General features: G+C 45.1%; 1 protein-coding gene across 1 annotated transcript in view; it reads left to right on the forward strand.

Moving 5' to 3' along the window:
• Positions 1-16,837, forward strand: part of LOC108789903 (protocadherin-11 X-linked-like) — a 228,154-nt gene that overhangs the window by 134,396 nt on the left and 76,921 nt on the right. The window contains exon 2 of the mRNA XM_018560050.1: positions 5,339-5,906. Coding sequence (XP_018415552.1) covers positions 5,367-5,906 — 540 coding nt within the window. The 5' untranslated portion in view covers positions 5,339-5,366. The remainder of the gene's footprint in view (positions 1-5,338; positions 5,907-16,837) is intronic.

Here is a 16,837-nt window from a genome sequence, read left to right on the forward strand (position 1 = left end):
AGCATTAGGGTTATGCTTAGGGTTAGTATTAGGAATAGCATTGTGGTTATGGTTAGTGCTAAGGATAGAATTGTGGTTATGGTTACAGTTACAGGTATGGTTAGGGTTAGTGAATAGTGTGGTTATGATTAGTTTTAAGGTTAGAGTTAATGTTAAGAATAGCTTTATCATTAGGGTTACAGTTGGTGCTGGAGATAGCATTAGGGTTACTAGTATTAGGGATAGTGTTGTGGTTATGTTTAGTGCTAAGGATAGAATTGTGGTTACGGTTACAGTTACAGATATGTTTAGGATTAGGGGATAGTGTGGTTTTGAATAATTTTAGGGTTAGAGTTAATGTTAAGAATAGCTTCATCATTAGGGTTATGGTTGGTGCTGGAGACAGCATTAGGATTATGCTTAGGGTTAGTATTAGGGATTCTGATGTGGTTATGCTTAGTGCTATAGTAAGTGCATATGGTTATGGTTAGAGTAAGGCTTATGGTTAGGATAAGTGTTAGGTTTAGGATTAATGTTAAGAATAGATTTTTCCTTAGGGTTATGGTTAGGAATAGTGTTATGGTTAGGGTTAGTATTACGGACACTGTGTTAGGGTTATAGTTAGTGGTAGCTTTATTAGTTTAGTGTTAGGCATAGTCTTAGAGTTAAGGTTAGGGTTTGAGATAGCATTAGGGTTATGGTTAGTGTAAGGTATAACCTTGTTGATAATGTTAGGGATAGTGTTAGGGTTATGTTTAGGGTTAGTGTTAGGTATAGCCTTGTTGATAGTGTTAGGGATAGCAGTAGGGTTAGTATAAGGCATAGCCTTGTTGATAGTATTAGGGAAAGTGTTAGGGTTATGGTTATGGTTAGTGTTAGGGATGGCTTTGTTGGCAGTGTTAGGGATAGCGTTAGGGTTATGGTTAGTGTTAGGGATAGCCTTGTTGATAGTGTTAGGGATAGTTTTAGGTTCAGGGTTAGTGTTAAGGATATCCTTGTTGATAGTTTTAGGGATAGCATTAGGGTTAGGGATAGCCTTGTTGATAGTTTTAGGGATAGCGTTAGGGTTAGTGTTAGGGATAGGCTTGTTGATAGTGTTAGGGATAGCATTATAGTTAGGGTTAGGGATAGCCTTGTGGATAGTTTTAGGGATAGCGTTAGGGTTATGGTTAGTGTTAGGGATAGTCTTGTTGATAGGGTTATGGTTAGTGTTAGGAATATCGTTAGGGTTATGGTTAAGGGTAGTGTTAGGGACAGCATTAGAGTTATGGTTAGCAGTAAGATTAAGCATGTCAGATACATCCAAAGGAAGTGAGTGCCAGTGCAAACAGCATCCTGTGTCCACCAAGGCACATATGTGTGGGATTGCCAATGCCTGTTCTAACCCTTCCCATACAACATTTGGGTCAGTCCACTTAGTTGATATTGCAGATATTCCAAAGCCAAAACTGTTTCGTGCTAACTCCAAAATGGGGCTTTCCGGGTAACGTCCCTCATTGAAGAAATACAAATACTGTGGCTAATTTGCTCTAGAGCCTATCCCTTTGGCATCTCAGAGGGAATCCACAGTCACGTCTGGTAAGGAGTACTGATACTGGTAAGGAGTGCAGTGAAATTTCAACTGGACTTGAAGGGAATCCAGGGACCAAAAGGTGATCTAAAGCACCACGCCATAAATCTAAAGTCCTAAAAGTTTTATTATATGTAAAGGCAAACCAACAGCAAAGATGGCCCAAAATCCATTTCCACCATCCCTGATGGATTTTAAAGCAGGTAGCTGGGGAAAAGAAAGCAAAGGTGGGCAGGGTATCCACATGGGAGGTTGGAACATACAAAGGTGGACGGGAATACCTAAAGCTGCCATGCGGTTGAACACAGCTGGAAATGATAGCCAGGAGATCTTACTGTTGGATCATCTAAGGCTTATAAGCACACCAGGCCTCAGCTGCAACTACAATATCCCACCTGGATGGACCGATCCTTTACATAAACTTTCAGTTGGCTTTACAGCCAGCCGCTCATGGAGCTTGGAAGGTGTGACGTGCGTTTGGAAATGTTCTATATTCTACCCGGCACTTCTCCTTGTTGGACTCCACCATCATGTAGGAATCTTGAACACCCTTATTAATATTTATAACAATTTATTCCCCATAGCTACAAAAAAATGAGGTCTTATGACAAACCTGCCTTTTATCACCGAGCACCGCGTACAACGCTGGCAACTGATAGCATTGTCAGTGCAGATGAATATTAAAGATTATTTTTATATTCTAAGCCACAGCAGATATGTCAGAGCGCCCAGTGGGGGACTGGATTTCTGCGATTGCATGGTGGAGAAGGAACGGCGTTGTCATGCACATCTGTTTTTGCTTGTTTTCCGTGCTCACACTAGCAGCAATCAAGACATTTTCTTAGGAAATTAGTAGGAAAAGAAGTCTTCTGGGTAATAACCAAAGAGTGCCAGTCAGTCTCCGGCCTGGCAATTACATCCCACCATTGGACAGACGAGAAAGAGGGCGCTCGGGGTAAAGTGACGCCAGCAAAGATTTGGGAATTATTTGCTCTGATGGACTTACTGTCGGAGAGTCTCAGGATATGTAGTCTGTAAAATTTAAGGGTGGCTCCTCTCTGTGGTCCTGGAACAGTTTTTTTTTTTTTTTTATAGCTGCATTTTTGTTCCCAGATATGCGCACTCGCTGCAGTTGTTTCAACAGAGATCCACACTTGCTGCTGGACTTTGTATTTAATCTACAATTATTGTAAGCTCCTCTGGTGCTGAGACTGAAGTGACTGGCTCAGTGTTCTCTGTACAGCACTGCGGTATATGCCAGAGCTATATAAATCTTTATTAATGTATAATAATAGTGTGTGACTGTGGGGGGACATTAGAGTGCAAGCTCCTCTGTTACAGAGACTGATGTGACTGGCCCAGGGTTCTCTGTTCATCACTATGGACTAGATCAGAGCAATGAAATAGTGTGTGGCTGTGGGGGGAGGTGTATGCTCCTCTGCTGCAGAGACTGATGTGACTGGCTCAGTGTTCTCAGTACAGCACTGCGGTATATGTCAGAGCTATATAAATGTATACTATTAGTGTGTGTGACTCGGAGGGACATTAGAGTGTAAGCTCTTCTGGTGCAGAGACTCATGTGACTGGTTCAGTCTGCTCTTTACATCACTATGGACTGTGTGAGAGCTATATAAATGTATAATAATAATGTGTGAATGTGGGGGGGCATTAGAGTGTAAGCTCCTCTGTACATAGACTGATGTGACTGGCTCAGTGTTCTCTGTACAGCACTCCGGTATATGTCAGAGCTATATAGATGTATAATAATAATAGTGTGTGACTGTGGGGGACATTAGAGTGTCAGCTCCTCTGTACAGAGACTGATGTGACTGGCTCAGTGTTCTCTGTACAGCACTACGGTATACAGTATGTCAGAGCTATATAAATGTATAATAGTAGTGTGTGACTGTGGGGGGGACATTAGAGTGTAAGCTCCTCTGTACAGAGACTGAAGTGACTGGCTCGGTGATCTCTGTACAGCACTGCGGTATATGTCAGAGTTATATAAATGTATCATAATATCAGCACTGCGTAATGGCTTTTGTTGTATAAATATAATAAATGTAGATAGACTCTTCGGAATGGCCAACGCACACTAGACTCAATTCACGAAGCTTTACACAAGACTCTTAATTCTCAGCCCTGTGACTTTCCAATTTCAGCCGAATATTCCTGCCATCTTTTTTTAGAATAAGGATTCTTATCCGGGTTTGTTAGCTTTGTGGAGTGAGCCTACTGTCTGATTAGAAGTATGTTGAGGTTGCTGCCTGCTAAGAAATAGTCTTGTAGTCAGGAATCTCAGTGTAAATTATTTTTCATTGGATAGGTCTGATCATAGGTGACAACACAAGCTGCATTAGACTTTGGATTTACTTTATAGCTAGAGAAAAAAACTGCTGCTTTCTGGGAGAATTAAGAGGACGGATATGCCAACCTAGCAATTCGGGAAATGTTTGCCTGGAATTCTTTCTTCTGAGAATTGTCCGTTCATGTTCAGATGCTTTGTGACTTATTATTGATATCCAACTATAAGGGTGCGGCGGCGTTAGCATGGCAAATATCCAGCTGTAGACATGCACTATATGGTTAAAAGTTTGTGCCCTCCTGACCTTCACACCGTCTACATCAGGGATGGCCAAACTGCGGCCCTCCAGCTGTGGTGGAACTACGAATCCCATGAGGCTTTGCAAGATTCTTACAGCCGCAGACATGACTCCCGGAGAGAGATGCATCATGGGATTTGTTGTTTCACCACAGCTGGAGGGCCGGAGTTTGGCCATCCCTGGTCTATATGATTAAAAGTATGTGGAGCCCCCTCCAAGTGATTGAGTTCAGGTGTTTCTAGTGAAGGGAACTGTAAATAGTACAACATACAAAGGCAATTCCATCCCAACATTGTGGTAAGAGTTTGTGTTCCAGCATGACTGTCCCCTGTGTACAATGCCAGCTCCATAATTACATGGCTTGACCAGTTTGGTGTTGGAGGCAGTGGCGTCACAAGGGGGGGGTGAGGCCTGCACTCGGGTGACACCATTGGAGAGGTGATACCAAAATGACTGACAGTCATTTTGGTGTCACCCCCTCTAAAAAGTCGGGCACCCGGTCATGGACCGAGAGCCCGACAGTGTCAGGAGAGAGGAGGGGACCCGGCGGGTGAATGTGCCCTCCTCTCTCAATTAGATAGCCGCGCATGCGCTATCACGTCATGGTGGGGTGTCACCCGGTCCCCACTCCTGGGTAACACCCGACCTCGGGACACCCCTGGTTGGAGGTACTTTAGTGTTCTGCGCAGAGCTCTGATCTCAATCCTACTGAACACCATCGGGATTTATTGTAATTCCGCTTGTGAGGCAGGTCTCTCATCCAACATCAGTTAGTGACCTCACAAATGGGCACAAATTCCCACAGACACCCTCCAGAATCTTGTGGAAAGCCTTCCTTGAAGAGTGCAGTCTGTTATAGCACCTAGGAGGGGGACTGCTCTACAGTCATACCCATGGTTTTGGAACGGGATGTCCAACAAATGCATTTAGGTGTGATGGTCAAGTAGCCACAAATTGCCAAATAGTGTACCTCCTATTCTAAATTTAGCAAATGCATAACATTTGCAACTAATTCTGAGGGTGCTAGTGACTAGTAAAAGGTGCCATGCACTATCCCGATTAAGGACTGAGAGGATTAATAACAGTGCATCAATATAGATGTATGCAGTTGTGTAACTTTGCCCTGTTTTTCTTTTTAGCTATCTTAATCCAGTCGTACTAATTCCTATAAATTTCTTTTTTTCAGGTGGGATATCTGAGGAATCGATCTGGAGATGGACTTACTATCAGGGACCTACCTTTTGGCGGTGTTAATAGCCTGTATAGTCTATGAGTCTGGTGCTCAGGAGAAGAATTACATCATACGCGAGGAACAGGGCGAAAATATATCCATTGGAAACTTGTTACGGGACCTAAACCTAACCCTCGACCCTGATATAGCTCTCTCCACCCCTCTCCAGTTTAAGCTGGTCTACAAGACCGGCGATGTCCCCTTGGTACGGGTCGAGGAGAACACTGGTGAAATTTTCACCACCTCCAACCGGATAGACCGCGAGAAGCTTTGCGCTGGGATATTTACAGAAAACAAGTGCTTTTATGAGGTGGAGGTTGCCGTTTTACCCGACGAGGTCTTCAGGTTGGTCAAGATCCGGTTCTTGATCGAAGACATCAACGATAACGCTCCACTTTTCCCCTCCACGGTCATCAATATCTCCATCCCGGAAAACACCGCCGTCAACTCTCGATACTCTGTGCCATCCGCCATTGACCCGGATGTGGGCAAGAATGGAATTCAGAACTACGATCTACTTAAGGTTGGTATATTTGGCTTATGGCATTCAGACATTGACTTTGTGACCCCGTAAACTTTTACCTTCCTTTATTCATTTAAAAACTTTAAGGAAATAATATTATTTTAAAATTGTATTTAAATGTCCAAGATTTATCTGCAGTATATGTAAAATAGCAAAGTAAGGTTTAATCACTTGCAAATGCATTCGGTCACCATGGTTTCGTACAATTAATATTAATGGGGAAAGTTATGAAATTGTTTCTTCAGGGGATAAGATATAGTAGAATAAAGAAAGGAAGAGGCCAAATGTTCTTAAATCTGTGTAGAGGTAGTTCCAGAAAGCACTTGGTGGGGTTAGGAGTGGCCCTATGCTGATTGACAAGCTACATGCTTGTGACTCCTTAGCATGCCACGTCCCACTGTTAGGCCTCATTCACACGAGAAAAGGCCGGCACTTACAGCTCCGTGCATGGCCGTATCAGGCAGCTCCCGGGAAGGACAGGTGCTGCGTGTGATTAGTACGCAGCCCCTGTCCTTCTCTATGGGAGTACACGGCCGTACGCCGCCCTACGCTCACCCCAAGTGCAGGTCCGTACAGGTGCGGGTGTCCCGGCTCGGACGCAGACAGGATCCACCCTGTCAGCGTACAAGTACGGACATCCGCACCGACGTGCAGGTCGGGTGAGTGTAGGCCGCGTACTGCCACATACTACCATAGAGAAGGATGGGGGCTGCGTACTAATCACACTCAGCACCTGTCCTTCCCGGTAGCTGACCGATACGGCCGTGCACGCTGCACGGAGCTGTACCAGCCGAATTCAGGAGCAGTGCTTCATTGTTGCTCTTCACCACAGAAAGCTGCATTAGGTGGACTTACCTGACAGGAGGACCAACAGGTATTTGTGGGACTTTGCAGAGTGACTAGGAGAAAACTGTAAGTGCAGATGCACTTATTGTTGAGTGTCACATTTTTTTAATGGGAGGCCAGGGCTCTACTTTAATTATATGGTCCCTTTGTAATATCCTCATTATTATCCAGTACAGGGAGAACTCTTACTCATAGAATAATACAAAAAATCATTTTAATTGGTGCAAAAAATCTTTTCCTTATGGGTTTTTATATTAAAAGCGTGGTCTTGTTACAAACTTGAAAGCTCATTTTTCAAACGTCTAAGATGAAATATAGCCCCAAATTGACACCCGCTAATCCATCTTTACTAATGGGAAGTTCATTCAGAATTATGACCAGGCTGCAGATTTATTAGTATCATAAAAAAAATTACTTTCTTTCCCTCTTTATTTTTTTTTATCGATGTGCCAGTGTTGTGTAAGAAACCGTGACCCACATTTGAATTGGGCAAGGCAGAGTCATTAGCAGCTGGTCTTAGGATATTGTGGCATGAGTCATTGGCTATGCTTAATAATCATGTTTGAGGCTAATTACATCAACACATGCCCTCAAAATATTAAATTTTGGGAGCTGGACCAAGGGCTCAGAAACGTGAGCCAAATTAGAGCGGGAATGGAAACTGCAAAGGAGCAGCTGGGGCAAAAACAAACTCTCCCTCCTCTCTCTCCTCTCTCTCTTGTCTCTCTCCATCTTCCTTTTCCTCTCTCCCTTTTGCCTCCTTCCTCTCTCTATCGTCCTTTCCTCCATATCTATTATAAATGAAAGATGGATGTTTTGGCCAGTGATGGACACGTTAATCCAACAAATTGAACATGAAATTAAGAAAGACATAATAAATCCCCATTACTTTCGGATTGTTGACCTCCGCTGTTTCCTGCTAACAATGATCTCGTTAGTCTGTCTTGCTGCATGTAGTATGCAGGTGTTTATACATTATTTATTCCCTCCAATCTCTCAGTTTCTAATGATGCGCTCCGCTGTCTAAGCCTCATCCCATCCTGCTAGACCAGAGGCAAAAATGTGGTCCCAAGATCTGTGTAGACTCTGCTTACTCCTTAAAGTGACTTGATCACATTTGTGGCTTCAGATCAAAACACAAAGATACGTCTAGAGATGAAACAGAATTTTACAATCTTTCAATCATGCCGCAGTGCTTGCGGGGAGCTATTTTTGCATTGTACCTTTTCTGTGTACCTTTTGCTGTTTGTGATGAATTGCCAACAGAGTTCAAATCAAATCATTAACATTGTGTTGCAGCTCAGGCTTCAGCTTTTTGTATGGGCAAATCACAAGTTTACTGGTGGCCAAACAGAACTCTATACTTTCAAGTGTATCTGTAAAAAATAAGTCAAGGCGACTGGACATAGTTACATAGTATTTGAGGTTGAATAAAGACATATGTCCATCAAGCCCAACCTATTTGTGTATGTGTATATGGTCCTATTGGTGTGTAATATGTATAGGTCCCTGTGTGATCTCATTCTTAAGAGTACTTGTACCCCTGTATATTACGGTCCCTGAGGAAATCGCCTCTTGAATGATTCCAAATCACAGCATGTGGCAGTGAGTTCCAGACCCTGACAGATCTAACTGAGAAGAAACCCCTTCGCCCCTTTGTTTCTGAAGATACGGGGAAACAACGCAATGTAACAGCCTTTGAACGTGGGATGATTGTTGGCGCTCGGAGCCATGGAGCGAGTATCAGCAAAACAGCAGAATTCGTTAAATGTTCAAGAGCAGCTGTTGTTAAAGTGTTTAAAGACCGGACTGTCAGCCGAAAATCTGGGTCTGAACGTGCGAATTGTGGCCGTCAGCGACTAGTCAATGTTAGGGCAGAACGGGGGAGGGGCAAGACTGGTACAAGACAACAGAAGGGCAACAGTGCAGTGTCAGATTCCTCGCATCACCTTCCAACATCTCGTGGAGTCACGAGGCAGCCCAACAAAGTCATCTCGTGGAGTCATCTCGTGGCCCAACGAAGTACTGATGGGGTGGTCATAATAATCTGGCCACTCAGTGTATATCTTTATGGAAATGGCTTTGTACATAGGAGCACAGTCATGCCGGAACAGAAAAGGGCCCTCACCAATCTGTTACCACAAGTGCACAGTTGTCTTAAATGTCTTTTATGATATATCATTAACAGTCCTCTTCACTAAAAACACTTGAACTCAATCATTTTGGAGTGGAGTCCCATATACTTTAGGCCACAGGGTGTAAATCTTTGCAAGCAATGAAAGGTTCTCCCTTTGCTGAAAGCACATACTTGCATATATCAGCAACACCAGGGATAAGGATCACTGTTTTCAAGTCGAGTCTGTTGTGCCTGGTGAGAGATGAGACTGCTTTTCACCTTCTATAAGCTGATTATCACTGAGTTGATCAATAAGTGATATCCCTAATGAAATAACCCTCTAATGGTTTCTTATCATTCTCCTTATTGTTGAGAGTTCTACTCTTGACCTCTCAGATCTGCATATCTGCTGGAGTCATTATGAGGGGTTCTCAGCATCTCTGCTAGATTTTTAAAATCTATTTTATAATCTGGAGAATGTATCATGAGTAGCTGGAACATACAAGGGTAGCAGGTTACATTTATAACAGAAATATCAGTTCCAGGTGGCATGGCCCTGTAATGAGCACCACTAGTAGTCCATGGAGTTTTTTTAATTTATTTTTTTACTCCACAAAAAAACTTTTCAGCTTACCCGTTGAGTGAACCACAAAAGCTCCATGTCTGGTTGCTGTTATTATTGGATTAAATTCATAGCTGTGTTAGGATGTCCAAAGGCTCATTCATGCCACCCATAGTTTATATTTCTTAATAAAAACAGACACCCAGGCACTAATATTACCTGGTGATCCTGCCATGAAGGCCCCCTTTTCATGTACCTCCAGTTATTGGGTATCAATGCTCTGGTTTTGTCTCCCAGTTGTGCTCTTGTGTTGTCACCGACACATGGACTTTCAATGGAGACTACAAGACACATTTTCAACACACATTATGTAGACATGGTCCACTGTCATCACTGTCAGGCAGCAATCACTAGAGCCAGGGGCGTAACTAGAAAATCACAGGGCCCCATAGCAAAATCTTGTATTGGGCCTTGGGATTTCTAGTTTCACCCCTTGCAGAGCCCACCTGAGATCCCACACAGCCCACCTGAGAGTGACCCTGCAGAGACCACCATAGACTCTCTATGGTGGGCTTTGCAGCGTCTTAGGTGGTCTGGTCACACCCCTGCACACCTCTTACCTGTCAGCTCCGATCAACTGTCAGCCTTCTCCACTGCCTGGCCCCATCTACTCCTAGGTTGCGGGCGGACATTGCCTCCTGCACAGTAGCCAGGCCTAGCCTCTTGCTCCTCCTCCGCTGCGGCCGTCGGGCCCCTAGCCACCTCCACCGCAAGTTGCTGGCTGTCACTGGTGGATATGGGGAGGAACGCACCACTGCATAGAGACAGCGGCGTGTTCCTGCTCACAGCCGCCAGTGACAGCCAGCAGCCTGCGATGCCATAGTGACCCAATCGACCTCCACGGCATCAGGGGGATCCCTTTGTACCTCATCCTGGCCGGGACTCCCTGTGCCCCGGGCCCCATAGCGGACGCTTGTCTTGCTATGGTGATAGTTCTGCCACTAGCTAGAGTGCATGTAGACAGGAAGTGGCTGCAAAGAGATGGGCAGCATTGACGCAAAAAGGTGAAAACAGGTATGCTATAAAAGTAAATGGCGATATGTTTAAGATATACAGTGTCTATACATCTTACTAATGGCCCTTTCAGGGGGTTCCCAATAATGTGATGGCTGTGATTGGCTGTCATGTGATCAGGAGACCCTACAAAGAACTCTCAGCCATCACTGTGTGACCAAAAGCTGTCAATGACAGGCTGATCACAGTGCTGGGGGGCACAGTTTAGCATGCTCATAGCACGAAACAGCAATGCATTTAAGTAGCAGCAGAGAATGAGGCCTACCTCCATGCTGCCACATATACAGTATGTCTACTGGCATGAAGGGGTTTAGGAAACTGACTATCATTCAGTTATGGTTTACATGTCCTTTAGCCAACGTCAGTATGCGTGCAATCTGTTCTCCATCTCGTTGGCCTTTTGTATACAAGACATCTACATTTTAGCAGGTGCAGTTTAGTATTCAATCAACCGTATATTTAGTTTTGGAAGGAAAAAAATAAGCACACAAAGCAGACTTTCATTTACCCTCCTAAAGAGCACCAGTCTTTTTTTATCCCGCGCGTTTACCTCTCGTGGCGCGTAACAATGGCTTCTGAAGATCTGAGAAGCTTTCCAGCAGCTGCTGAAGAAAGTTTGGCACAAGCACAATGGAAAGAGCCTTCGCCAGGCAGGCAAAGCGAAACTGATTTCATCCCGCGGAAAGCGCCCGCGAAGAAAGCCTTTCTCTCCCACCTCACGTTAAGAGTGGCGTTAAAAGAGCCTTAAAGCTTTTGTTGGAACAGCTGGGACACTGTAAAGTTTAGTGATCACCGTAATAAAAGTATAGCTGTCGGGAATTAACGACCCATTAGCAAATGCCTTGTTCGGATTTGTTTAAAAAAGAAAAAAAGCTGTTGGTAGATGGAGGTGATGTTCTCGCTCGGGGCCCGCTGCGCGTTTAAACTTAATTTTATTGCACCAGAATAATGAAAATAAGTCGTAAGAGTCTGGAGTCAATGAGCCGCATCCAGCTGGCCGCCCGTCACCCATTATGAAAAGTTTGAGATGTTTTGAGATAAAAAAATGATATATGGCACTGGAAATATGATAAGACAGGTCATCAGCGGACACAGACTCAGTGCATAGCAAGCCTGAGAGCATTGTAACTGCAGTCCAATAGGAGAACCCAAGCCATACAAAATAAGAGATTCCTTTGGTTTCAGTCCTTTCGGTTCTTTTAAGTCTCCCTATAGTGTTTAAAGCCCTGATAAAGGTGGAGTGTGGTTGCCTCTGAAACCTGTTGACTGTTTTTCATTTGTGATTTAATTAATAGTGACTTCTTTGGACTTCCTCACCCATTTCGTCTGGTGCCCATTCAGTACATGTCTACACCACCAGAGGATGACAGGTCTGTCTTTAATGTCTTGTCAGCCTGTTTAATTGATATCAGATAGCTGAGCTGTCAGAGCGGGCAGGCAGCGAAGGGTTGAACGGGGAAGTGGAGAATCTGAGCAGGCAGTCCTGGGTAAGGCAGTGCTCTCTTGTGGGGGTGCAGTGAGCCTAGGATCAGGGGATCAGTGGATTGCATTCTTCACCACCTGTGTCCTTATATGCATCAAGTTTGAAGTAGGAGCCCAAGGCCATGCCATGATTGAGGTAGGAGCACAAGGCCATGCTTGAGGCAAGAGGACAAGGCCATGCTTGGGGCAAGAGGACAAGGCCATGCTTGAGGCAAGAGGACAAGGCCATTCTTGAAGTAGGAGCCAAAGATCATGCTTAAGGTAGGAACCCAAGGACATGCTAGAGGTAGGACCCCAAGACCATGCTTGATGTAGGAGCCCAAGGCCATGCTTGAGGTAGGAGCCCAAGGACATGCTTGAGGTAGGACCCCAAGGTCATGCTTGGGGTAAGAGTCCAAGACCATGCTAGAGGTCGGACCCCAAGGCCATGCTAGAGGTAGGACCCCAAGGCCATGCTTGAGGTAGGAGCTCAAGGCCATACTTGAGGTAGGACCCCCAAGGTCATGCTTGGGGTAAGAGTCCAAGGCCATGCTAGAGCTAGGACCCCAAGGCCATGCTTGAGGTAGGACCTCAAGGCCATGCTTGAGGTCGGACCCCAAGGCCATGCTAGAGGTAGGACCCCAAGGTCATGCTTGGGGTAAGAGTCCAAGGCCATGCTAGAGGTCGGACCTCAAGGCCATGCTTGAGGTCGGACCCCAAGGTCATGCTTGGGGTAAGAGTCCAAGGTCATGCTTGGGGTAAGAGTCCAAGGCTATGCTAGAGGTCAGACCCCAAGGCCATGCTAGAGGTAGGACCCCAAGGCCATGCTTGAGGTAGGAGCCCAAGGCCATGCTTGAGGTTGGACCCCAAGGCCATGCTAGAGGTAGGACACCAAGGTCATGCTTGGGGTAAGAGTCCAAGGCCATGCTAGAGGACAGACCCCAAGGCCATGCTAGAGGTAGGACCCCGAAGTCATGCTTGAGGTAGGAGCCCAAGGCCATGCTTGAGGTAGGAGTCCAAAGGAAATTGCCATGCAGCATCCCCTTCTCTTGTGAAAGCACTGCGACTAGGGAAGAAGCCCCTCCAGACCCCCCCTTATCCCGCCCCTGATGACAATGAATAAACCATGACAATTTTTTGCATCATTTGTTCACTGTTATCTATAGGCACTGTTTGAATGAAGATCTAAGTGACCTGCAGGCCTACAGTCGGGGGTGACCTAGGTATTTAGATCCAACCAGGCCCACTCCTTGCCCTTTATTTAGGTGGCTTCTGATGAGTGTTTGTAAATGCCACAATCAGCTCTTTCATAAAAGGCTCTTCCTGTTTTATCAGCCCCTTGCCCTTTAAGTAGAATATTCTTTGTTCGGCATTGTTCCGGAAGCCTTGCTGTTTTGCCTTTTTTCATCTCTACATATCTGACATGCGATTGTCTCAGGACGCCTGGCTGATTCCAGGCTGTGTGATGGGGCTTTGATGATTTTTTTTCTTTGTTTTGTGTTCTGTTCCTTTTATTTATTATTTTATTTTTGAGCTTATTAGGAGGAAGAAGGGGAGGGACCATCTAAGAGCGTACGGGGTGACTTCTAACACATTCGATTTAGATATTGTTTGTGGCGCGGTGCACGAGGCGATGCCTGGATATTAGAGAGCCCGTTTGGGTACTTAGAAGGACACGGCGTTTGATTAGAAAGAGAACTGTGCTTATATGTAGTGACAGGCGGTAACAAGTATTGTCCTCCACATCCAATTTGTGGCTACACTTTGTGTCAGCATCGATCATCTTCCTCTTCTGAATAAGTAGGTCACCTGGAGACATCACCTTCCAACCGGCATCGTACCGAGAAAAAAGCAGCCAGGCCCACCGACATACAAGATTAACGCAATATAATAATCATAGTAATACTAGACTGTGCTGGGGACACTAGAGTGTAAGCTCCTCTGGTGCAGAGACTCACGGGACTGTCATAGTGTTCTCTGTACAGCACTGCGGTACATGTCAGAGCTATAAAAATGTATAATAATAGTGTGTGACTGTGGGGGGACATTAGAGTGTAAGCTCCTCTGGTGTAGAGACTGATGTGACTGGCTCAGTGTTCTCTGTACAGCACTGCGGTATATGGCAGAGCTATATACATGTATAATAATAGTGTGTGACTGTGCTGGGGACATTAGAGTGTAAGCTCCTCTGCAGAAGAGACTGATGGGACTGTCATAGTGTTCTCTGTACAGCACTGCAGTACATGTCAGAGCTATATAAATGTATAATAATAGTTGGTGACCGTGCGGGGGCATTGGAGTGTAAGCTCCTCTGTCCAGAGAATAATGTGACTGGCTCAGTGTTCTCTGTACAGCACTGCAGTATGTGTCAGAGATATATAAAAGCCCAGTGCATTGTGTTAATCACGATAACATCAATTAACACTTGTACCGCTTTTGCTTGCAGAGGGGTGAACAGCCGAAGTGATGACATTCTTACAATGCCGTCTGTTCCCTTGACTCTGATTGGCGCTGGAGCTGCAGTTTTTATTTTTAAAGGCGAACGCCGTTATAAATACATTTTTCTTTTAGGAAACCTGTATAGAGAGAATAAATAGGGCGGAACTTCTTTTAAAAATGTTCGTGGCCTGGTTGTCTCTGCTTTCAATCTCCTCAGTTCTGCTGACCCGTAACAAGCGTGCAGCCAGAGAAGGTACAACTCTAGATCTGCAAATTAAATTCAGGCTTGAGGTCCAGAAGGTATTGGCACCATTGGATAAGCATGGAAGATCATCATCAGCTTTAGATGGACAATTTAATGGTACCTGGAAGCAAGAGTTCCTTTAAACTACCGTTTTAGATGAGATCAAATAGCCACACAGAGCTTCTGATGTATTAGGCCGGGTCAGACCTGAGCCTCTAAGTGTGCCCCCATGTCTCTCAGTGTGCATCCTTCTCTCTACGTTTGCATCCTTGTCTCTAATTGTCCCCCATGTCTCTAAGTGTGCCCTGTGTCTCTAAGTGTGCATCCTTGTCTTTAACTGTCCCCCATGTCTCTAATTGTCCCCCATGTCTCTAAGTGTGCCCCCATGTCTCTAAGTGTGCATCCTTGTCTCTAATTGTCCCCCATGTCTCTAAGTGTGCCCTGTATCTCTAAGTGTGCATCCTTGACTTTAATTGTCCCCCATGTCTCTAAGTGTGCCCCCATATCTCTAAGCGTGCCGCCTTCTTGTCTCTAAGCGTGCCACCTTCTTGTCTCTAAGGGTGCCACCTTCGTGTCTCTAAGTGTGGTTTCGTGTCTCTAAGTGTACCCCCTTGTGTCTCTAAGTGTGCCCCTTGTATCTCCAAGTGTACCCCTGTATCTCTAAGTGTGCATCTTTGTCTTTAATTGTCCCCATGTCTCTAAGTGTGTCCCCATGTCTCTAAGCGTGCCGCCTCCGTATCTCTATGTGTGCCTCCTTGTCTCTAAGTGTACCCCCCTTACATAGTTACATAGTATTTGAGGTTGAATAAAGACATTAGTCCATCAAGTCCAACCTATTAGGATCTCATTCTAGGAGTACCCGTACCCCTGTATATTACGGTCCCTTAAGATCTGTGGCTCTAAGTGTGCCCCTGTGTCTCTAAGTGTGCCCCTGTGTCTCTAAGCATGCCCTCTGTGTCTATGTGTTGACTTCGTCTTTTGTGTCTAAGTGTACCCTGGGTAATCAAGTGACTCCTAGTGGGCCCTTCTGTCTCTAAGTGTGCCCCTTGTGTATCTAAGTGTTCCCCTTCTTGTGTCTAAGTGTGCCCCTGTGTCTCTGTGTTTTCTCTTGTTTCTCTAAATGTGCCCCGTGTCTCTAGGCATGCCCTCTGTGTCTATGTGTGCCCTGTGTCTCTTTACCATATTAAAACCTGATGAAGGGGACCCTGTGTGTCCCCCAAATGTTGTTATTTGACAGTCTGCACCAATAAAGATGATGGATTGTTGACACAAGTCATAGGTATGCTGGTAACGTTTCCTATATATATGAAGATACACAGCGCCATCCGTGGTTAGGATAGCACCCTCCTTTGTACATAGGGCTTCCGGTAAGGAGTGCAGCAGTTCATCTCTAAGACTGTGTCTCTAAGTGTCCCCTTGTGTCCATAACTGTCACCAAGTGACTCCTAGTGGGCCCATGGATCTCTAAGTGTGCCCCTGTGTTTCTAAGTTTCCCCTTGTATCTCTAAGTGTGCCTCTGTGTCTCTAAGCATGCCCTCTGTATCTATGTGTGCCCTCTGTCTCTAAGTTTCCTCTTGTGTCAATAACTGTCCCCTGTGTCATCAAGTGACTCCTAGTGGGCCCATCGGTCTCTAAGTGTGCCCCTATGTCATCTAGTTCCCCTGTGCCTCCAGTGCGCTCTCATGCACCTCCATGATGCCAGTATCTCCATGCAGCCTCTAATACACTCCTGCATGACTTGGACAGTCCTTCTCTCAGTGGATGCAGACCCTTCTCTGTAACATACACTACGGGAAACATTTTCAGGAAGAAAATAAGTGATGAAACATATCAAATATGATGATAATTCTCAAGGTCCTGACACGTTTTCCTGGATCAATTTCTACTTCCTCAGGGAAATATGAACAAATAATTATCCTTAACATGGGTAATGGATGTCCACCTTCTTAAGGATGCATCCAACCCATACATGAGAAAGCTCCAACTGCCAATCCAATGGATTCCCATGGTGGGAGTAGATTTCCTCCTAAATCCGGGGGCATAAGGACTCCCCAAAACCAGTGTGGGAAAGAGAGACTGGGGATAATCTAGGGGGACTCGGCTCCCAGCAATGGAGTAATGTATCAAGTCAAAATAGTTAATTAAAGAGAACTTGTGCTCAGAGGATCAGTGAAGGAAAATTAGTATTA

This window comes from Nanorana parkeri, unplaced genomic scaffold, assembly GCF_000935625.1.
Source record: "Nanorana parkeri isolate BGI_ZX_2015 unplaced genomic scaffold, ASM93562v1 scaffold429, whole genome shotgun sequence".
Classification (NCBI taxonomy): Eukaryota; Metazoa; Chordata; class Amphibia; order Anura; family Dicroglossidae; genus Nanorana; species Nanorana parkeri.